This window comes from Thunnus thynnus, chromosome 20 (assembly GCF_963924715.1).
Source record: "Thunnus thynnus chromosome 20, fThuThy2.1, whole genome shotgun sequence".
NCBI lineage: Eukaryota > Metazoa > Chordata > Actinopteri > Scombriformes > Scombridae > Thunnus > Thunnus thynnus.
In genome coordinates, this window is record NC_089536.1 from 5,064,868 (window position 1) to 5,090,137 (window position 25,270).

General features: G+C 39.4%; 1 protein-coding gene across 1 annotated transcript in view; it reads right to left on the bottom strand.

Moving 5' to 3' along the window:
* The window catches only part of myo1d (myosin 1D), a 110,416-nt gene that overhangs the window by 16,453 nt on the left and 68,693 nt on the right, over positions 1-25,270 (bottom strand). The window contains exons 19-21 of the mRNA XM_067575533.1: positions 24,823-24,927; positions 24,509-24,622; positions 13,384-13,538 (exon numbers count right to left, since the gene is read on the bottom strand). Coding sequence (XP_067431634.1) covers positions 13,384-13,538; positions 24,509-24,622; positions 24,823-24,927 — 374 coding nt within the window. The remainder of the gene's footprint in view (positions 1-13,383; positions 13,539-24,508; positions 24,623-24,822; positions 24,928-25,270) is intronic.

A 25,270-nucleotide genomic window follows, 5' to 3' on the forward strand; every position in this document is an offset into this window, starting at 1 on the left:
AGAGCTAATTACATCTGTGCCGTTTTGTTCACACGTATCAGGAGATTTTATGCATTATTGCAACGTAATGATCTTCAGAACAGCTGCAGATGCAGAGCGTTTCTGTTTTAACACTCTTTTGTTTTAATTAATCAATTAATTGCCTAGTTTATATTTATAGAAGAGTTAAAGAAGCTCAAGGTGATGTCTGCAGATTGTTTGTTTTGTTTCACAAAACCTGAATGCAAAGATGATATATCCTCATATCTGAGAAGCTTAAGATGTATCATGCACGTTCCCAGGTTCATGTTGATATTCTGGGGCTCTACTGGAATATCTCTGCATGATTTACTGGTAAGAGAAATCAGAAATATTTATCTTAAACTGACCCTTTATGCAGCCCCCGTTAGCTCAGCCTCAGTTTTAGCTCCTCGGGCCTTCAGTCAACGAGCCCATTCTGATTCTGATTGCTTAAACTTCCTGAAGCTGCCTCTCGGCTACGTAAACAAACATTAGTAGTCAGATTCTGCTCGTTCTTTACTCGGAATATAAACTTCTCAAATACGTCTGTGCATGAATCTGAATCTGATCCGTGGACCATTGGAAAAACCTACCAAAGGCTACGGAACGGACGGCCATTCGTACGTACGTGCAAACAATCTGACGTCATCACGAGGCTTTTGACTTTCGGGGAGCATTTTTACATATGTTCACCTCAAGTTTCGGACATTTGTCTTTGTTTACCATAGATATCCGATATTATAACAGTATATAAATGACAGAAAATCACAAAAAGCACGATATGTCCCCTTTAACTGGTTCATGTATGTTTGAGCCAGTTGCCTTTTGTGCTCGTTCCAGTTTCTGTGCTTCTGCTTCACAATGAAAACACAACGTGGTACAGTACTCTTATCAACTGTGTGTATTTGTCCTTGTGTGTGTGTGAGAGAGAGAAAAAAAAAAAAAACAACCCCGGCAGAGACAGAGAGGTTTTTGGCAATGATTTGGGGGCTGGCTGCAGTGGAAAAGTAGGTCAGACCAACTCGCACAGTCACACACTTTTCTTTCATTCATACACAACCTCTGACACGTACTGTACGTTTTTACACCTTTCTGTATTATCAACACCCCCTTTCAGTCACAAACAAGCACACACACACACACACACACGCACACAAAAACACAAACACACACACTCTAGCCTGGCCACTTGCCATCCATCACTCCACCCAGCCAGTCTCCTCCCTCAGGCTGCAGCACTGTGCCAATGAGACGAGCAGGACTCCCCACTGGCCCACATAACAATGACTCTGAGTGTGTGTGTGTGTTTGAGTCTCTTTTATGTGTGTGAGAGAATTTGTGAACTTGCATGCAATTTCACTTTGCAAACTGTAAGTCATATAACGACTATCCAGATAGATGATCCTGAATAAACAGAAAGCTGCACAAGGTTTGCACCAAGAAAATGACTTTTGTCTATACGATACCTGAGTTTCAACATCAAAATGACACTGTTTTGATGCATTTTTTTAAAGAAATATAAAGGTTTTCAACATTTTTTTTTAAGTTCTCAAAACAGACAGCTGTACAAGAACTTTTCCTAAATAAAAGTGGAAGAATATTGATTTAGTCAGGAACTATCTGATCAAAGAATCAGTTAAGATGATTATGAATCTGATCGGATATTCAGTGCAGATTTTGGTGCTCGATAGCTTTTGATACTCGATGACAAAGACACTTTTGACTTGTAACAAAAAAAGTATCTTGCTGATTTCCTCTGACACATAATCCTCCTGTCTCTCCATCCTCTTTTGTATCTTTCTTTCTCTCTCTCGTCTTTATTTTCCTCGTCTATTTATCCTCTTTTATACTATTTGGTTTTGTTCGAGCGTCTCTCTCTGCCTCTCTATTCCTCTCTCTGTGGTCTGGGACTAGATGTACCGTTATTATCTCCAGCCAGCAGGGTTATTAATGGATCACATACGTATCAGACAAACATGGATCCAATGGTTACCATGGGAACTGCATCCGCAGCGCCCCAGAAAGGAGGGAGAGAAATAGGGAGGAGGAGGAGGAGGAGGAGGAGGAGAAGTGGAATGTGAAGTGAAAAACAAGAGGGGGGAGAGAGAGGGGGGAAGAGAGCGGTTGTGCGGCGGGTGATGGATGGAGAAAGAGGAAATAGAGAAGGAGGGATGGAGGGAAAGAGGAGAAGAGAGAAGCCCACTTCTATCAGTCTGAAATATATTTGATTCAGCAGAAAGGGTGACCTTGGCGAGGAAGACAAAAGCAGTTTGGCTTTCTCTCTCATTCTCTCTCCCTCTCTGTCTTATCACTTCTCTCGGCTACTCTCTCTCTCTCTCTCTCTCTCTCTCTCTCTCTCTCTCTCTCTCATCCTCCTTTTATCTCACTATTATAAATGATGTTACTGCCATCTCTAGATACGACAGAAAATACAATTTGGCACATTTATTTAACAGCAGGTTTTTGTTCTTAAATATTCAACACAATATTCAACAGATCTGATTCCTGCGAGATGAAAAACAACGTGAATGAATGTCTTTGTTTTAATTAACTGATAAGACCCGTAGTGTTGTGTGTTTTAAGCCCATTTAACTACAAATCACATCTACAATGAACCATTTTACAAACCAAGCTGCTGTGTTTCAGATATTTGTATATATTTTCCTCTCGTTTCAGTCAAACACTGGTTTCGGTTCATTTGTGCACAATAAGAAAATCTCATTTATTTGAGTGAGTTATTCATCACACTGATCATCAGGTCTGTATTCATTTTTGACAAGTTTGCATTATTGTTGTTCAGTAAATGAGAAATTTAACTGTCTTTAAGCTAAAAATGCCTCATCCAATAACTAAAAAATGTATTAAAATACTTTAAACTGCTACTAACGTTACTACTACTTCTGTTCTTGCACACTCTACATCTCAATCTTGCAATCTCTTTACTAATTAGTACCCTGATTAGAGTAACTATGACTCTGTATGACCACCAGAGACTAGATACATCAGCCGATATTAGCTTATTGCATATATATCTGTATTGATGTATATTTCTAAAACAAGAAATTGCAACGATATTTATGAGATCATTTAGAATAAGTGTCACTGTTACATAGATTTTACTCCCAGAAAGCACTGACAGGTTATTTTTTCAACTGTTCAAAAAAAAATGAAATTTGGTCATAATTCTTTAAAAAAAAAATCAATTCATCAATTGAAAACATTTATTTAAGTTATGTTTTTATGTAAAAAAAGAATATCAGCTGATGTAGAATTAGCCAGAAAATTCTTTCAAATATTTACATTAGTATCAACCTAAATAATCCAGAAAAGGTATCTGTTACATGAATATCGCCAATTTCTGTTTGTCTTGACAGAGAGGACGGATATGAGCAGACATGACATCGCCTTGTGCTTGTGTGGAAGAGACGGCGATGTAGATAAGAATGATTTGATTTTCTATGGAAAAGACCAAACAAAATCCAGTTACAATGAACCTTTTATATGTGATCAGAATCAACTGATAGTATAATATGTCTCTGTGCAGTGACTGTACATATTATTTACTCACTTCAAAAGGTGGATTAAGAGTTTAATTATTCTTTAAGTGCTGATAGGTTTGCACTCCATCCACCTCACAGAAATTATGTAACAGTTACATAAATTAATGGAAAAAAAATCTATAACTGCACATTTGAAAACAGTCCACAAAAAATGTCAAGTGTATGATTTATAGTCAAGGAGCTAAAATCTGCAAAAGTGCTGTTAAAATTTGACATGTAAATAGAGGAAGATGATAAAACCTTACTGAGCTAATATGATTAAAACATCCATCTTTGTCAATTACAACACAGCGAAAAGGAAAATAATGAAGAAAGCACGTTGACGCCGACATGTCTGCAGTGAGTCTGATGACAGCGGCTCACTATTGCAGACTAATGTGCTTCCTGATAGGTTACCTGAACCGAGAACACATGAATAAATGTATAAATCAGATTTGAGTTTAGCGGATCGATACAACCGTACTTCTTTTTCGTACTCAACGCCCTCGATATCTTATCTCCGTATCCTCCGCCTTTTAGTTTTTCCATTTTGCATCCCCTGCGGTCTCTTTCCTTCCACCTTGATCTCACTATTCCTTACACTGTCTCACTAATACTTTCTGTGTTTCCCCTTCTGTTCACCCCCCCACCTCCTGAAGCAGTTCAGCTTAGCACTTCCCCAAATCCCTTCTGCTGTGTCAAAAGTAGACAGGAGGAGGCTAAACGTTCAGGTCTTTAGGGAAGGGAGCAGCAGCAAGGGCAGTAAAAGAATATGACCACATCGCTCTGACAGATCAATAAAGGGCTGTGCGCTGCATGCTACTGCTGACTCATACTGTTGGGTGGGTGAGGAGGAGGAGGGGGGAGGTGAAGGAGAGGGAGACAGAATGAGAGCGAGTAGGCAGGAGACAGAGAAGGACAAATGGTGGTGGTAGAGGTTACAAGAGAGTATGAAAAGAAAGAAAGTATGAATGGGAGTAACTAGTCTTGAAGACAGATATGAAGGAAGTAAATCTATAACCAGCTGTCACAGAGACAGATCTGGACAGTTTAGAGGGAGGGAGGAGGGAGGAGGGAGGAAGAGAAGAAAGAAGAAGAGGAGGAGGACGCTCACTGAAGGCCATAAACTCTAGAATAAATCATCTAAGGCTGCAACCAACAATCATTTTAGTGGTTGCCAACCTGGGGGGTCGGGATCCTCCAGGAGGTCACAAGATGAATCTGACATGTCGCAAAAAGATTACTGGAGTAAAAAAACAAGAAGAAAATAATTCTGCTACTCAGACTTCTGTTTATTTTTCAGATTTTTTTTTGTATTTTAACTTCTTGTGAGCACATTTTCCCCGAATCCAAGGTGACATTTCTTTAATTGCTTGTTTTGTCCGACCAACAGTTCAAAATCCAAAGATATTGAATCTACAATGCTAAAAAACAAAAAAGTCATAGACTGTATAAAGACGGACATAACGAGATGTGACGTCACCCATCGGTTTGCATCGGAGCCTGTTTGAAGCCCAGAGATGCTGCTCCTTGTCGGCGCCGTCTTTTCTGTTTGGAGACAAGGTGGGTGTTGCCTTTCACGCCCCGCTGCCTACGTTAGCTATTTTAGCTAAATAGTGCTAACAGGGCAGGTATCTTAATCAATTAACATTAAGTCCCGGAGTCGAGGAGAGCAGCAGGTGAGCCAGCTGTCAATCACAGCTGTCAATCAACACCCACACAGCAGACATCAGAGCTACTTTAAGTCTTCAAATCTTATTAAAAGGGCAATAATTTCCATAATGACCACCGGGACACTTATTAGAGGACCTGAATTTAGTGATTGAGATCTTAATGACTCTTTGAAAAAGAATATTGGCTTAGTATTTCTAGAGAGAAGTTGATGCTTTTTGAATGGGAGTCAGTTGGAGCAGGGATTTTGTTGGATCCAGCATCTAGTGGCCGTCGGTGGTATTGCACTTTAAGGTAATTTCACACTGGCTTCAATCTCAAGCTGTGGTTGTTGTTTCTTGAGAAAAATCAGCAAATCCTGCAAATGTTTTAGCATTTTTGCTTAGTGAATAACTTTAATTAATTATCAGATTGCAGCTGGATTTTGAATCTTTTTGTTGACAACTGGAATGAGGATCTGGCAAGTAATAAAAGCCGGCATCAAATGTCTGGTAAGATTCTCCGTGTTGTTTATTTATTCTTTAATGAAATTTCCTGATTTAAATCAAAATCCTGCCAATGTTTAACCGTTTCATTTAGGCAAAATTTCTGTACGGCTGCTTGTGATTAGATTTCATTTAACATTTGAAAAATGTGACCTTTTTGTTAAATAAAAAAAAAGGTTTTTGTAGAAAGAAATGTTTATATTTCTCAAAGTATGGAAAAAAAGTGCAGTTTTAGTATCTGGTACTGGTATTGAAAATTTTAAAATTGCTCTTCAATTTTCTATCGACTAATCAATTAATTGACTAATCATTGCAGCACTAAAAACATCAATCTCCTCGCAGCACCGACACTCCCGGAGAGGACAGAAGGCTCGGTTTAATGAAGTCCTGTCAATGACTCCCCTGCCCCCCCCCCACCCCCCCCCCCCACACACACACACACATATACACACACATATACACACACACACAATCAATCTACCGCACAAGGTTTTTCATTAGTCACTGTGGACTCTGACAGCGGTGGTCGCAGTGGGTGAAGCAAAAAGCAAGCTGTTGCTACAGAAACAATCCACTGTGCTTTTCTAAGAAACCAATTCCAGCTGCTTACACAACACAGGAAGTACAGTGACACAAAGACAGTGGAGATTATGTGAATCAGGGATTTACAAGAATCGGTCATGGGGCAACTTTGTCATTAGGTCATGAGTGACGCACATATACACAGAGAGAGACAGTAAGAGAGAGAGAAAATGTGCTGCAAAACATGATCTGAACACATCTAACGTCACTTTCACCTGCCAAAATATTATTTTCTCGCTTGTAAGTAACGAGAATATTTTTGCCTGAGTATGATATGTTGTGTTTGACGGAGCGGAATCTTTAAACTGCAGTTTCCCACCTGTTATAATCCAGGATGTGGATGAATAATTAAACACAAAGCTATTTTTACGTTGTGATCTCAGCGGGCAAAGTGTGAGGCAGAGTGGAAGTGTGTGACGCCGCAGCACTGACTGAGAAACAAGCAGCTAGAAATGTCGGAAAAGTGAATAGTAACGAAGTAAAAGACATTCAGGAGATACAGTTAGAAATATTGATTAATACACCTGAAATCTATTCAGTATTCTATTCAACTTTGGTTGTCTTCTGAGGCTCATTGTGCAAGTCTGTTGCAGTGATATGAGGTTAAACATCCTGTTCAAGGGCACAGCAGTTGTTTAAAAGATATTAATTTTCCCTGTTTGACTTCAGAGTTAAACTGGCAACTGTTAATGATGACTGATAATGCTGTCACGGCTTTATTCAACTCTATCACGCTCAGTGTTGTAATTAAATCCTGTGACTCGACCTGAAAACCTTTTAAAGTGCCTAACCCCGGGTCAATATGCTTGTTTTTGAGGCCATCTGAAAGAAAAACGAGTCCTCACAGTGTTAATTATCTGACGTTCAGACACCAGTTCAAACAAGATTGATGACAAAGAAATAAGGTCAAGCAATGTCACGACGGCAGACATCTACAATTTTAAGAAAACTTTCTAACCTTTCATCCAATCTCTGTAAACGAATAACACTCATTCTGCATTTGGCGACCACTATCTCAAATCCCGAAGCTTATATCTATTGTTTTTGTTCTGAATGGTTTGCACAGAGATGGGAAAGGTTAATGTTTTCTGGTCCATCCACTTTGAATAGTCTGAAGAAGGAAATTCAATTAGGGAAGCTTATAATTCTGGCTAAATTTAAAATAACTGTAAATTTTATGGTAAATTACCTTTTAGTCTGGCTTTGTCTGTTTGTCTGGTTTTATACTGTTTTGTTTGTAACATTTATGCTTCTGTCTCGGCCGAGGCTCCCCTGCAAAGAACGTCTCAGACATTGACAAGACTTGCCAGGTGCAATAAACGTCAAATAAAAAAAAATACAGATCTTTAAAACCCCAAATAAATTCATGGGATGTGGCAGCTGCAGTTTGTGTTCGTATTATAATAGACGTTCCTGAGTGTGTATGAGTGGTAAATAAGAAAAAAATTAAATTTGGTACATAAAAAGAGAGAAAAAATAAAAAAGAGGAAGAATTTTCAAAATAAAATGGGTAGAAAAGTGAAAAATTTCTGTAATTTCTCAAAGAAAATTGAACTGAAATATTTGCTGGAGATATGACTGGCACAAACAAATCAAGACTTGGTAAAAAAAACATTGTACAATGACAGATTTGTGTCAAACTCACCACTCTACTGCTCTGCTCTCTATTTCCAGTCGCTTCTACTTTGCCGTTTTTTTGATCAGTTTTAAGCTACTGTCAATAAAAAAAACAACTTCCTGCACATATTTCACTTCAAAAGCCTTTTAAGCCACTAGAAGGTTTTCATTATGAAACAACCGGCCAGGAAGTGTTGAGTTTTCTTTGACAGTAGCTTAAAAAGCGACGGAAAAAACGTCAAAGTAGACGCAACCGGACCGGATGTACTGTGATGAGCGAATGGAAACAGCTTTCACTGCACTAGAGTGGTGAGAGAGACATAGATCTGTTGATGCGCTGATGTAATTAGTGATGTGGAAATGCAGATGAGCCTAAATTAACAGATGAACACGGAGGAGCGGTCGAGTTTGCATGAACAGCAAATTAAAAGAGAAACAGATTAGAAAACCGGGAGAAATCATGATCAAACATACTTCAAAAAAATCTAGGTCGACTGGGAATAAAGCTCCATCTTTAATATAATCCTCCTCTCGCTTTTCAGAATTTACTGTAATCAATAGAAAAGGGTGGAGCGTACAGTTTTTTGGATTGCCTGAATCTCTTATTGATTTTGCAGATAGTTTAGTGTATGACAAATGCATGAATGTCTGCTCTGCTATCCTGGCAGCTGATGGTGGTGGGAGTACTGCAGTCACTGCTGCTGCTGCTGCTGCTGCTGCGTGGGGTGCATGTCAACACACAAAACACACAAGAGAGAGACAGGGAGGAAAGGGTGGGGGTGGAGGGGAGGGGGTGGCGGCTCTGTCTCATCTAAAAATAGGCCTCAACAGCAGCACAGCCTTAAATATTTCATTGCCTCCTCTCCAGAAATGAAGAAAGTGGAGGGGGGGGGAGAGAAAGATTGAGAGAGAGAGAGTGAGACAGAGAGAGGTGAGGAAGTAGAAGGGGGGCGCCACGAGGGGTTGGTAAGAGACTGAGATCAGTACAAAAGGGGATGGAGTCAAAAATAGGAAGCAGAAAAAAAGGCATGAAAAGAGGGAGAGGGGCAAAGGAGGATAGAGGGAGAGAGGGAGGAGGGGATGCTGGAGGCATGGGAATCTAATCCCCCCCTTCTTTTTTATGCAAAATAAGAACAAAGTATTTCTGAATTTCTCTAGACAACTGGTGCGTCATAGCTGATAAGAGGGTTATCTTCTTATGTCTGCCAAACTGAAATCTCCAAATCACTTCAGTTTGAGGCAACTTGCTGTAGTATTGATAAGTTTTTGTTTTTTTAAGAGAAAGATATCTGAAATATGGCAGCTTTAACATTATCTAAAAAAATAAACCCACTTCAGTAACTCAGCAAAATCAAAAATTCATAATATCATGCAAAAAAAAAAAAAAAACAGATTAATGCCAAGCAGATTTGGAAACTGTCAAAAACAAAAATCATGCCTCATGGAAACTCAAGTATCCAGACGCAGCTCTGACATGAAGAGGGTTTATTCCCAGAGGCGGTGTCATTCTGTTTTGGCCTCGCTGTCACTTTGAGGAGGATAAAGTGTTGCTTTGTTGCTGCTGTAAGCTGCCCTGCTCCCTACTCGCTATTGTGCATATTGTGCACTGTGCAGCATGTTGAAGGAGAGATAAAGGTTAAAGCCACATCTACAGGGAGCTGCAGTGTTGGGACTCAGCATGCAAAATATCATACAGCAGCGTGCTCTCAGGAATTACTTCTCCTGCAGACACACACATGAATATGAATACAGTCACACACTCGCGTATTTGTACATGCCGGTGTGTGCCCTTTTGTTCTGTCAGTGTTTCACGGTGATGGATGAGTCGGCAAGCAAAGCACATGGAGGGTCATTACATGAGGCCCAGCGGAGGCCTTTCTCAGCCCAACACCTATAAAGAAATGGGTCCCACAATGAAACAAGATACCATCACAGAATGGCAATGATGGAGCACGTGCTCACCTCCCCGACACACGGGTAAAGCTGCACACACACACACACACACACACACACAGCAAGATAAGCAGATGCAAGCACATCTGTCTGCATGCACGAGTTCTCTCTCTGTCCCTCTCTCTCTCTCTCTCACACACACACAATCATACATACACAAAAAAGAGACAAACATGAACACACAAATCAATACATGTGCCCAGACTATTGTGGAGGAATCAATTCAATAATCAGTGAGATGAGAAGGGTTGTCAGCGATCTAAAAAACCCACACAGCAGCACAAGTGGCCAAATTAACTGGAAATGTCAAATATCAACACAAATTACTTCTTGTTTTTTTTTTTTTTATTTCCTGATCTGATTTTCAACAATGTTTTGGTAGAAATCTTCCAGAGTTTATTACAAGATTGATTGTTGGCATTTTCTCCTTCTGCTGCACAGTGTAAAACATAGATTGTAGACAAATATGGACACAACTGTGATGCCACCTAGATATTATTGAAGGTATGATCTGAAGCTCGGATTTTAATTTTTTTAACTAGAGTCAGAAAATCAAAATTTTGGCAAAGATGGGTGGAGCTGTGTAGAGCTGAGGATCAAGCAAACATGTTCATCTCTTTTTAAGTCTAAATATATCTTTATTGCCAAGCTAGCGACATGACTCTTTGGTTTGGACTTAAATATCTCATCAACTATAGGATGGATTCTCATAAAATTTTGTACAAATATTCATTATCCCCAGAGGATTAATCCTAATGACTTTGGTAATAGGCTAACTTTCCTTCTAGCGCCACCACAAGGTTGACATTTGAATAAAATGTTGCATTTTATGGATGGACATCCGTAAAACATTGTTCCCCTTGTATTAACTTTGAAATTGTGCCTCCATAAGTTCATTTTAATTTGTTTGGTAGTTTTTTAATGACCTTTTTTATAACATCATATCTGCAGAACGAATGAAAGTCCCATCAACTCACATGGTTTGCGTTTAGTGCTGGTTAGAAAATATTAGAATGCTTCCATGATCAGATTTTATACCTGTTAATCATCAGCATGTTAGCAAGTTAGTCTAGCTGTGCTTAAGTACAACCTCACAGGGCTGCTAGCATGGCTGTGGACTCTTACATCTTGTTAATAAAACTGTATTTTTATCCATCGATCCACATTAGGGGAGTTTAAATTAGCTATAGAGACCATAAAATCCTGTGGGATATGTTCCTCAGACACTTTAATATACTGTAGTCAGAGCATCTTGCAGCTATTATAGAGGAACTGCAGTTTAAGACACTTCTGCACTGGCTTAAGTAGTCATATTGCTGTTTGGTGCAAACACAATCCAAAACTACAGGTTGCATTTTCTGGTGCACACCACATTTTAATTCCCACAACGGATGAGAAAGAATCACAAGGTCATAAGGTCTAAAAAAAAAAAAATCATGTATGGCCTACAGAACAACTGACAGAAACAGGAAGAAGGTGCAATGTCAGGAACAGGTACATCCAATTATGTCTGTGCGAGGGGATTTAATGACAAATCCAATCCAGTGAGTCAAATTAAGTGCACAAGGTTTAAGTAGTGAAAAAAAACAGCCAATTAATGCAAAAGCTTCTTCTGTAAGCAGTAAATAGAGGAAAGCTAGGTGGCCATTTCAGTCAACGAACATGGCCCTAAAGAATTAATGCAGCACTTACAGTACTATAAAATACATCAGATAGGCCCCATAGCTTTTAAATGCCACATGATTTTCAGCAGCATTTTCTTTTAATTTTTCCCCAAAATGCAAAGAGGAATCAGAGAGGATTCCTGAAATCACTTTATTCACACAGTTTTTTGCTGGGATTACTCTTTTAAATCACTTTTTTTTGAAGGTTGTTGGAAGAAGAACAAGTAAGTAAGCTGCTCGTAATGATAATAGGGAAAATATGGATGAATATTTGTGGTTAACAGTCGGTTGTAACAGCATCTTTCCTTGTTACGTAACAAAATCACCCTTAACTTGCACTACAGGGTCATTTTAACTGTCCTCATAAAACTTACAAACAAAGAGTGATCTGAGGACAGCTTGTCTTCAGTCTGATGTTAAAGGAAGCGGGTGGGTGTCTGAATTTCCTGATGATGAGTGGAAAAGACAGGCAGACCTACAGCAGTAAGACTAACCTCAGCTGAACTGAACATAAATAAATTGAGCTCAAGGAAGAGATACCCAGCTCATGTACGTCATAACCACAACCTCATATCCAAGTTTAAACACCCTTTTCATAAGTTTAACCTTGAACAAAGAGTATTCTAGCAGTTTGTAAACAGGATCTGTGATAGAAAATATTCAATAGCTTCTGATCTGTTCCTACTCTTCAATGACTGTAAGTGACAAAGGCATGCCGTGCGTTTTGTATGCTAATCCTGTATTGTAGTTTTGGAGAGCGATATGAATAGGGACTGTCCTCAAGTGAACCTCTGTGAATTGAAAGGTAAGATAAAGCAGCTGCAGGATTCAGGGTTTTAATTCCAGCGTGTAATACATATCTGTGTTTTTATCTGCTCTGCAGGATGGGAACAAAATTGATGGTAGGTTTTTATAGTATCCTGTCCTAAAGAGAGCTCAGATTAAATGAACATCTGGGTTCAAGTCAGGACAGACTGTGCTTTCTATCTGCTCCTTAATCCTGCTGCCACAGCTCATATCAGTCAATACCAAACATCTGGACCAATACTACTGGATATGATATGTTTGCACTTTATTAGTCTGGTTGAACTGGACACAGAACTTGGGTGCGGACCAAAACAACTGGTCTGGTCTGAAATGAACTCTGGAGTGATTCGTTTGTACACGTAGTACACGTACTCCGCAAGTTTGAGCTAAACGGCTCTGGTAGACAGGTGTGCTTTGCATACTGGGATGTAGACGAGGAAATTTAACAGTTGCAAGCAACTAGCCGGAGAATTCATTGAGGTCCAACCTGGACTAGCGCAACGAAGAGCGTTGCATTTGGCCAGAAGACCTTCTTCCTGTGTTCATGCTCTTGCGCCCACCCCAGACACATCTGACCAATGAACATTCTTACGTGGCTTGTATTGATGCATTTTGGGTCACTTGGATTTTCCAAGTATGTGTTTAAAGAAGCTGAACCAAGGGGGAAAAGTTTACCAACTGATTTGGACCAGAGCAAAGAAACTATAGGTTTGAAAACACCCTCAGATTATGGAAAGCAAATTAATTTGAGGGAAGAGACAGAGAAGGTTATTTCACCTTTTTAAAAAAATCCAATTGTCATTTTAGACTCCATCTTGTACTGCAATAACTCAATGGGTGTACCTGTGGACAATGTGCCAATTGTTGAATGAAAGTACAGTAAAAAGAAGAAATAAGTTGGTCTTTACCTTCACCTCCGTGTGATCCACAGCTTAGTTTGATCAGCAAACTTTAGTCCATGTTTTAAAGCATTTTAGGACATTTAACAGATCACATCACTGCAGATACACTAATTATTCAGCTTCCACCACCACTTGTTGCCACACGTTTTCCTTCACCACTCACCTCTTGAAGTGGCTAAGCAGGGTCCCGACCAGCTCTCCGATGCGGCTCTCATTGGCAGGCACCATGCCCTGCAGGCACACCACGAGATCCCTGCTGTCCTTGGTGTGGAACACCACCAGCTGGTCCTTCCCGGGGGACACGCTCATTCCCGTCACCTGGGACAGCATGAGAGGGAGGACACATACAATTAAACAAGGAAACATGAACATAAAGCCAACAGAGAAACACACAAGGCTGCTGAGAAACATCCTGTAACCATCTGTACTGTAGATAAACACTAAAACAGCACATCTACAGACACAGATGCATACCAGTGAATTTGAGTTTGCTCATCCAAAAGCACATAAATTCAGTGGAGTTGTTGCAAATTCATTTGTATATACAACCTTTTTGTGCCTTTGATTCTGTCTTTATATATATATTCTATAGCTTTTTATATTCTGTTATTATATTTTTGTCTTTTTGTATATATTAATTTACTCTTTTTCTGTAATGGAGCCTCCCAGTGAAAGTATTTCAAATGATTGTACTTGTATAAATCAATTCATTATCTCTCACTTCAACAGGATGTAAAGGCAAGAGACCTGAGGAATTCTACATTTTCAGCAGATCTATTATTTCCATGGGAAGACAAAACCTTCACAATAACAGCTTATACTGAGGTTTTTTCAAGAGGAGGTCCTTCCTGCTTGGTCTCTCCCACTTAATGGATGGATTTGGCCTCATCCAGTTGCGAGTCTATACCCAGATAGCACATTTGCTGTGGCTCAGATCCGGCTCACAACCAACACTTGTTACTTTCATCCGGCCAACATACCGCATGGAATGATGGCACTTGGGCGGTCCGCTCCCGTTTCCCAGATCTGGGCCACAAGCAAGCCATATGTCTACCAAGGACAAACCAGATAAACCAGAACTGGCCCAAATCCAGAATACACATACCTGAGAGCACCACATCTTTACCAAAAAAGGCCCACATTTTATATATTTGGGCCATGTTTGCTTTTTTACATGTGGGACATTTCAGGCTCACATCTATTTTGTCGGGGCCAGAAGAAGGCCAGCAGTGCTGTATCATTGCCTGAAGTGGCCCACTTCTGTATGCTGTCTGGGTATAAGCCTTGTGGCTCCCAAGATGGCTCCCTCCCTCCCTCCTCTCTCTCTCTATCTCTCTCTCTCTCTCCTGGAAGGTTGGCGCCTCCCTGACGCCCACCTCGGTTTTGTTTGTTTTAGACTTTGTTCATATCAGATATCATTTTAGGATTATCACCTACAGTTTTCATAGCATTCAACACCCATCTCACACCACTGATTCTACATATCATGTTTAACTTATTTTGAGTTATCTTCAATAAACTATTTATTTAATTGTTAGTGTGTGGACCTCCCTCCTTTGTTATGGCCTGAACGAGCTGCATTCACAGTATTTTACCATTACTGTGGCTTATTTTTTTACAATTTCAATATCTAAAATGCAAAGAACCAAACAGATTTGCTAAATTCTTGCCGTTAAACACAAAATGCAAAACACTAAATCACATGATCAGTCCTTATATGAAACCTCTCATATTAGCAATTCAAATGCTTATTACTTGACATACATATCACTAAATCAATGTGTGTGTGTGTGCGCAAACGTAATTGCTGATCCCTTCATACATTTCCTCTTGATAACTGTAGTAATGTTATGTTAATGATTTTCAGAATAATAGTTCACTGTATTTTCGACATATAAACTAAACTGATGCAATAAGTAAAGAATGTAGGATTTACTGTTAAGACAGACTCTAGACTTTATTATCTTACTATTATCTATAGTTACAGTGACACAATAAATACAATTTCAAATAATTATATGTAAGTTGCACATTTTATTTACTGCAAGAAAAAGGTCAGTATCTGGTGTGTATCAGCGTACGGGACGTACCCACTTAAGACTTAGATCAACACATGAGTAGTAAAGATTTATCGATCCCAAAGGAGTATATTAATTTTTTAAGTCCTCAAAACTACATACTGACGAGGAGCAGCAGAGCTAAAAGGGGAAACCCAGTTTTGCAGTTGGATTTTTTTAGCTTTACAGGTGTTCAAAGCAAACACAACAGGAAGGAAACAATATCTTCACTGGTAAACACATCACAGGAGGAGGAGGAGCTCAGCCTTACGTCTCATTAACTCCCCCGTTACTTTCTCTTTCATCCCTGTTTTCACTTTTGTGGAATTATCTCTCTTCCTTTTTTTTTGCCAACCTCTCCTTTGTCTTTCCCTCCCTCAAGTTTTTTAGCCATTTATTTCTCTCTTAATCTGTCTTTCCAAGCTGAACTGAGGCGGCGCATGTTGAGGAAACAGCCTCGGGGCAGCCAGTCAGGCACATTAATATCTTCTCAGTAATGTGAGCGCAATGCTCAGACAAATTCTCCATGAGGGGAAGACAGACAGAGACAGGTTGCTACCGGCGGCTAAACAACCAGCTAGCCCGTTTAGCTCCAACATGACGCCTGTGACTTCAGAAACAAACACTTCACGTAATCACGGCGAATTAAAGCCTATAGCCATGCCTCTCTGTCTAGCAATCCACCCGTAGTTAATTACATGGAGCCGATTACATTTACATTTATATTAAAGGCTTAATTGATTGGAACGACAGTCGGTGTTCTAATGAGTTGGGTAATGATACATTCTGATTCGTTTCCTTGTCTAATTTTTAGTCTTGATTTCACCAATCAGTATCACACGGAGTATGAAATCTGTGAGAGCCATTTATCTGCCGGCCATCTGCTCAATTGTTCATCGACCCACAAAAATCTGACAAAACTTTGGGACGGGGACACATTTCATTATTGCATTACAACATTTGGTCAAGACAAAGAATGGTGGCTGCATTATGGAATGGTTGGGTTGCTCTTCTTTGTTGGTAAATAAGATATAATAAGATTATACGGCCAAAAGTATCTGTACTGTTGACGTACTTTTGAGTACTTTTGGCCTGAGGTCTTCTTTGTGGTTTGGGTGCCAAATCGGATCCAATCACGGGAAATCTTAATGCTAAAGAATACAATGATACTTTAAACAATTGCATGCTTTCAACTTCCTGTTTCAACATGACAATGCCTCAGCGCATAAAGCCGGGTCCACAAAGAAATGGTTTTCCCAGTTTGGTGTTGAAGAACTTCAACCCAGTCCGACAACTTTAGAATGAACTGGAACGCCGACTGTGTGCCGGGTCTTAAAGCCCAACTAGAGCTGAAACGATTAGTCGAGTAATAGATGAGATGATTGACTATTTGGTCATTTATTAATCATGAAAGTAATTTTTCAAGCGTAATATGTGACAGCAAACTGAGTATCTGTTGGTTTTGGACTGTTGGTCAGATAAAACAAACCATTTGGAGACATTCCTTTGAACTTCAGGAAATTGTGGTTGGCATTTTTTACTATTTCCTGACAATTTATAGAACAAATGATCAATCAATTAATCAAGAAAATAATCGTCATCTTCATGTTTTGAAAACCTATTTTAAAAATCAGCCAGCATATTCTGTATCAGTTTGGTTTATTCCAGTTGTTTGGTTTGTAGCTGTCAGTCGAAGCAGCGGTCGTATGGTGAGAATTAGGTTCTCATGAATTGACTCAGTATTTTGACAAAGGCGGTTGCGAAGCTTTAAATAAATCGTTGGTTCACGTGTCTCACAGCTCGATCTACGACCACTGTTTGGATTGTCGACCAAAGATTGCACCGCGTTTCTCTCACAAATGTCAACCTTCGTCTGATACGACAACAAAGAAAACAGTGTATGAGGGCCCTTTTGACACTACTAAATATGTTTTGGAGAAATTATACAACACACTACATCATTACATATTTAAAATGGACATATGATGCACATTTCCATTTCTAAAAAAACTCATTTTGTATCTTATCCAGGTCCTTTAAGCAGACCAATAGTTCAGCCTCTGTCTAAAGTAGCAGGATTTCATTTCTTTTTCTTGCTCTACACTCAAAATACATTCATACACGTTTGAGCCCGAATCCAATCTGAAAAATGCGAGTGGACAACACGAATAACCCAAGGAACAACCTGAGCAACAAGGGCTAAAGAATGGGTAAGGAGGAAATAGAGGTAATATTGTAAATGGAGCATTCAGAACAGACTGAAGCCCTGGCTTTTGACTTTCAGGGAGCATTTTTACATACGTTCGCCTCAAATTTTGGAACTTTGACGATGTTTAACATAGACATCCAACATTATAACAGTATATAACTGAACAGATAATCACAAAAAGCATGTGATGCCCCCAGTACAAACAAGGCGACACACTGCCTGTACCGTACAAAGTGGACAGTACACTGATCCCCTCTGTTCCACCGTTGTCAAGAGGACATAATTTGAACAGCAGGTTCACCCAGTCTGTTCTTATGGGAGTAACATATTGGTTATATAACACATCTCGACAGTCGTACAAAGATTGAAAGGGGAGAAAAAAAAAGCAGTGAGAGAGTGTAGGGTGGGGGCTCTGTGATTAAATGAATATAATATAATAAACTAAGCTCTGCTGTCTTTCATGTCGTGAGGCTGTGAGGGCATCACTGAGACAGACGGCTCCTGCAAGCTGATTCTGAGATGTATGAAATGAATTAACACATATACAATTTATACTTGATCATCTTCTCAGCCTGATCTGATGTGTTGATAGATTTACATTATTTGAGAGCTACTTACAGAAAGCAGCCATTTCTTTTGATTAATGCTTTGCATTCTTTCCGCCATCTGATTAAAAATAACACAACACAGCTGCACGTTTATTTGAGTTCATAAACAAAGTCTATATGTTCACACCGCAGCTGTAGGGGTTGGTAGGTTAGAGAGAGAGAAAAAAAAAGACTGAAATGAAGGGATCAACAGGTAGATTTAAAAAAAAATAAATAAAAAAACAGAGGAGAGAAAGCTTTAGGAGAACGTGAGCCGGAGGGATCACAAATAATCCTCGCTGGGAAAACAGGAGGAAAAGAGCGCACATACAGCAGGCCGATTTGTGCACATGCCTGAGCGACACCAGACATCAGCTGATCTGCCCTGCCGCTCGGTATCCATGACAACACTGTCTCCTGGGAAGTTGGCATGACAACAACAGGAAGGGAGAAGCAGCAGCAGCGGCGGCGGCAGCGAGAGGGGAAAGACAGCACTAGATAGGGAGGAGAGGAGAGGAGAGGGGGGGGTGAGGTGGGGGATAGAGGAGGGGGAGGAAGAGGCAGGAATAAAATGACAAAAAAAAAGATGGGTAATGGGAATGTGAAAAGGAGAGAAAAGCTAGTAAAAAGCAGTGAGATGAGTCACTGATGCAGAGTGGATACTTCACCATTTCTTCAACAGTATTTGTTTTATTCAACGAGAGATAAAGTGTAATGATCTCACTTTTGCAGCACAGGCATTAATTGGCGTATAAATCCTTTGGCAGACAGTTGTTGGCTCCTCACTAGCACTGGCCATCTATCAGCCCCGGCTATTCCCCCCTTTTGCTGCCCTGCAGGAGCAGCAGTAAATACACAGCGCAGGGCAGCCAAGGGGATGCTGTGGTGTTAGCCTATCAGTGCTAATCAACAGTGAGCTAACTGCTTTCCCCTCTGTTTGACCTGCTCCGATCGATAGCTCAGCGTCACGCTCCTGTGGCTCTCAGCCTACAGTACATCTCTATCTTTATCTCTTCCTCTTCACCCGTCATTCTCTCTACACCTCTTCTCACCCGGCCTTTGCACTTTTTCACCTTGACCAATTCAGTCACCCTTAAAGCTTGACATTTTCTGCGTATAAATGTCCGGTGTTAAGTATAAAGCAGGACAGCTGTTTTAATCAGTGATGCAGTAATGACTAAAAAGACCAAAATACATGAAGAATTGATTCTAACAAGCATTAGCCATTTAAAAAAAATAACAAACAAACAACATATAAAAGAAAGAAGTAATAGGAGTGCTGCTGGTGTCCCTCAAATCACTGGTGCTCATTGAAGGGAATAATATTGAAGAAGGTTCAGGTCCGGCACTCAAGGTAGGTTTGAAAAATAAAAGGCTTTCATTTAAGTGGGCTTGAGTCATTAAAAAACACACCAACCCATGTCAGCTTGCGTCTTCTTTTTCAAACTTTCAAAACCATTTTTTGGTCATAATTCTTCCGCTCTTCAAACAATATACTTGTGATCTGGAACCAATGGGCTTCAGGCTGAGTAGACAGGGTAGGAAAGGATTGAGAGATGGACAAAAACGTTGGCTGCGTCCAAAACTCCATATTAACACGCTATTTAGTACGCTAATACAGTATAAGTATGTCCTAAACCTTAGTATGAAACCAGTAGTACATGAAGTGCAAACTATTTCTGGGGAAATATTACAGTATGCAAGCACTGGACACTATGCTGGCATAAATATCCCACAATGCAATGCAGTAGTGACAATGACAACAATAACATAATAGACATAGTGCACAGTGACCAAGGCAGCTCTGGCTACATGTCAATAACGCTTCAATACAAGTAAGGTTTCACTTTTCAAGGGGTAAAATATTTTTTAAATTAGTTCAGACTTTATGGTTGGCACAGGTTACCATGGTTACCTGTCTCCAACCGGCAAGGAGGCTCTCAGGAAGTGATGTGATAATTACAGATCAGTGTGTCCGAACAAATCGATTCACACAAAAGTACATTGAACGATAGTACACATACTGAGTATGTAGTGCGTAGGATGCGGACGCAGAGATTGTTGGCTTTAAATCTTTTCACAGGATTTGATTATATTATGAAAAATATAAAATATTCTTATCTTTTAAAAGCTCAGGACAAACAGGGATCTAAGGGGGTCAAGATTATTTATTGATATTTATTTATTAAGATTTATTTTCTTTTAAAAAGCTTTAAAATGCATCTATATACACTGTATCTGACTGTTGTTTTGTTATATTTTACAGTATTGTCTTTTACGGGTACTTGTGAAACATGTAACTGTGGTATTAAAAGGTGCTACTGAGATAAAGTTTACTTAATTACTCATGTGATTGTCAAAGAATCTCATGAAAAGACCAAAAACCAACAATATGTGAGTTTGTCTCTCTGTACATTATGACTCCTCTGTCCTGTCTCCGGCTCATTTGTTTCATATTGAGGATGTAAATCTTGAAAAACTGGTCACAAATATAAAGTGTCATTTTATAAAAAGGGTTCAGTAGTTTCCTAAAACAGCTGGGCACTGTAGCTTTTAGCAGACGTTACTCAAACAGGAGTAAATAGTGCATTAATCAGGGACTATTTTCAGCAGCGGATTAATACATTCTTGTTTTACTGAGTATTTCTGGCAGCAGGTCAACGTATGTGGGATTGAACTAAAATAAATGGTGATGACAAACATGTCACCCACTGACACGGTGCGGCTCATCGATGCGCTTTTAATAGTTTTTAGATATATCAGGCTTTGGATACACAAACAATACATGTTAGGAAATATTTGTTTATTTTGGTCTTTTCATTAGATTTGCTGAAAATAATAAAAAAAAATTCAGAACATCTCCAGCATTATCCTGTAAGAATAAAACCTAATCTCTGTATTAACATGTATTCATAGCTCTCAGCGTGTGTGCTGCGCTAATCTTGTGTCACTGTCGATGTGCGAAAGCTGCAAACCATACTGTGCGCCCCCTTGTCCTGGTACAACACTGATGGCTCGCCATATGTCTCGTGTATAAGACTGAGCCTCATCTATCAACTCAGAGTGTGTGTGTGTGTGTGATAGAGAGCAAGAGAAAGAGAGAGAGAGAGAGAGAGAGAGAGAGAGAGAGAGAGAGAGAGAGACTATCTCTAAATGAACAATAACTAAAAATCTCCTTAACTTCCTGCTGCTCTCTCTCCGCCGCCATCTGTCTCAACCTCAATCTCCTCATTTCACTTCCAGATGCAGTGATACGGGCTTTGGGTGTCCATCTCCGAGCTCTCTAATTCCTTCCTGTCACCTTTTCGGATTGAACGCTGCGGGTGTCTTGTCACACTTGTCATTGCCCACAGGCCTCATATCTCACTCATTTCACCAGACGACGGGAGCATATCCGCACCTCGGAGATTAATGTATTACACCTTCACTTCCTGTCTCATTTTAACGTCACCTCAAAAGGTCAGTGGTCCAAATAATTCAGGTTATTTTTTTTCCCATAGCAGAACATAATAGAAGAGACGGCTGAATTTGAAACATGATGGGTTTGTTTACATGTTCATCAAAATGTTGCCGTCTTTTCTGTATTGGTTTTCTTGCAGCTAACACACAAAGTTCACAAAGTTCTTGCACTCCAGAGAATCTTGCAGGCATGTTCATCACATCATCAACTATGTAATGTTTCCAGATGGCGCTAGGTTTGTTTACATTCACTGACCTTAATTTTCATGGCGGGAGCTACTACTGACAACTTCTGATTGGTGTTTTTTTTTTTTTACCAGGCTATGTTTTACATTTACATATATATAGCAGCGGTGCCCTTTGCCTGTATGAACATTACCCGATGAAGGTCTGACAACCAAAATGTCGTTAATAAATTGAGTAGAAGTGGTCGACAGCATGCAGGATTTTTTTGGTCCTTTCATGTCTTTATATTCTTAAAAAAGGGAGACTCGGCTGTCCGCTCAACTACATCTGTATGAGTCTCTTGTAGTTCTGTCTGTCTGAATTTGAGATTTAGACCCTGAAAGAGAGGACGTTTTTCCTCAATAAGAGAACTAGCGTTATGTTAAAGGTTAGAATTAGGTTACGGTGAGGAATAATGTGTTTTACTTCTTATTGCTTCTCTTGGATGTTTTGAGCTTCACTTGGTGCAGAATGATGTATGAGCAGAGTTTGACAGTAGAAGACTGTTTTCACATTCATCTGCAGAGAAGTGGAAAGTTTCTCTCTGTGCTCATCTTAAATCTGAGAACTAGTTTGGAGCGTGTGTATGAGTGTGTGTGTGATATGGAAACTTGAAACTTTAATGGACTTTTTAGTGAAGTAGGAGACATCCTGTGTCAAGTAGTTAAAGTTTTGAAACGAAAAAGAATATTTGCATATTTACAGATTCTGGTATTTTTTTCAGTGAAGGGAGAAGGAGTAGATGTCATTTAAGGTTTAGAAGTATAGAAACACAAACGTATATGTGTGTCTCAGTATTATTATTATTATTATTTAACCAGGTCACAAAAAAGGTCAAAAATAAAATGTAAATGAGAAGAAAGAAAGAACAAAGGAAAAGAAATTTAAATGCAACTGTTTTTTCAGTGCTCATGAAAAAAAAAGCATGAAGTCAACACACAAACACACAAACACACACACAAACACAAACACAGATACAGGCCACTTTTACCATGGAAACAGCCTCATGTGCTGTGTGCATGTAGCAGCCTTTAAAAAGGACCTATCACAGTGTGAATATGAATTAAAACCAGCCAATTGTAGAGCTGAATGAGAGTTTTGCATATTGACATGTTGCCATGTTGATAACAGGCTGGTGTGAAATCAGAGATAACACACCGTCACCTCTGCCACAGCTGCAGGAGGACGCTCAGATTCCCTCCCTGCTGTGTGTGTTTCACATACAGCAGGATATACAGTACCGATCAAACTCACCACTAGAAGTGCATGAATATTACAGCTATTACAGCTGTTATGAAACCTCTCATCTAAAATCTTTTAAGAGCTGAGGATTGTCTCTTTTAAAAAAACAACGTGTAGCGCTCTGTAACTTCTGTAAATACATGGAAATTTGAGCTAATGAACAGCATGAGAAGAATGTTAAACATAATCCTGTCGCTGCACTCGGTCTTCAATAATTAAACTCTGGAGCTCATCTATTTTATTCCATTGACTCTGACAGCACTCATTTTCTGATATACAGCATGGTCTCTGTATAATGAGGTAGCCACTGTAATTACACTTGGCCAGCTGTAGTATAGTCCAAATCAAACCCGTTAATTAGAATAGAGTTGAAATGACTTCTGCTCATCTGTACATCTATCTCTCGCTGGTTTAGAATTAATCTCTGACTGTCTTTTATGATATGAATACTCTCGGCCTCTCAGGTCATTTAGTAGTGATCTTGTACTATATATGTTCCCAAGAAGAAGAAGAGGGTGTTTAGTTACTCTACTTCCACATGATATAAGAGAAAACCCTTTAAATCCATGTGAAATGCATTAAATGACACATCACACACTTAAATCTTGCATTTATTTCTCTGTTTTTCATTTTTTTTCAATTTAAAACAATGTTTTCTATCCTTTTGATTTGTGTTTTGATGTTATCAGTGCATTATGTAAAGAACCTTGAACTGCTTTAGTGTATGAAATGTGCCTCATGTATAAATATGCCTTGCCTGAATAAACAGCAGCTTAAAAGGTATCACCATGATGAGTCTTTTCTCTTAATGTCTCTTCTGTAGTTTAACGAGGGGCTGAGATGTAAAAGCTCACAGATCTGCTTTGCATTCATAGATTTTGATGTGAAATTCACGTCAGGCTTTTGACGCCTTGTTATCGTGCTGTTCTGTGATTTATGACAATTCATTTCGAGGCTGTTCTGAGTGTATAACATGTGATTCAATTCAATCCAAAAAGCAATAAACCGTTCTGAATCTGAACACATTGATTAACTACACGAGGAGTGTTTTGTGAATTTGCATCTAAAAGATCTCAGCTTCTATTAGGCTGATATATGAGTTCTTGTCTGCACTAAAATACTATTTCCTGAGTGTCTCATGAGTCGTCCTGTTTTTTTTTTTAAATTAGAGCTAAAACAATTTATGGATGAGTCAATTAACAGAAAATTAAGCTGCAACTATTTTGATAATGGATTTATCGTTTTAGTTGCATTTTCTAGCCAAACATTCACTAGTTCCAGCTTCTTCATTGTGAGTATTTTCTGCTGTTGGTCTCTGTTTATTAACTGTAAACTGAATATATTTGGGTTTTTGATTGTTGGACGAACAAAACAAGACTATTTTTTGACATTTTATAAAGTCATTAATCAAGAAAATAATCTGCAGACTAACTGATATCGTTAACTGCAGCTCTACTTGTAATAAAGGAGGCTGTAACAGAAGTGGTATTGTAACGGGGGGTGTCATACGTTGTACAGGGGGATGCTCTTCATGGGTTTGTACTGCTTCAGGGGGTCCATCTTGTACAGGTGGCGGTCAGTGATGAGCACAGCCCGGTCCTCTGCCTTGTGGAAACGGTTGATCTGAGAAACACACAGCTCCTCATTAGTCACCCCGCAGGGTACACACACACACACATATATACACATATACACACCTAAAACACCCTGCAGGGAGATGGTGCGAAACAGAAGCAGTTGGGTTTATTTGTTGGTATAGACAGACACATGTTGTGGGTGTTACGGTGCATGTGGTTAGAAGTGGATGAGTGCTCTTAAAGTACCTTGCGCACGTTGCAGGAGAATAAAACTCTCATGAATTTGTCCTTCCGCTGCAGCTCGCTGGAGACCAATGTGAACGATGAAGCTGTGTCAGGGCTGTCTCGCTTCTATAGGACACACAAAAAACACCCCAAACACCCCCCCACCGGAAACCAGTTAAAAAGACTCCGTTCAAACAAATTCAAAAAGACACGATGTTGGCTTTTATCAAGTTGAGATTCGGTCTTTGAAAAAGAGCTCTCACCTTGAACATACTGTCTAAGGCAGGACAATAACTTATAGAATTACTGACATTACTCATTCACTGAATGAATTCATATATAGTGAAACTGTGAAGAGCTACAACTTACAAAGACATCCAACATGTTCAGTCCAGAATAACTAACTGGATTTACTGAATTAGTAGTATTAGTATTAGTTTTTGGAGAGATAACAGTGCCAGCAAGATAA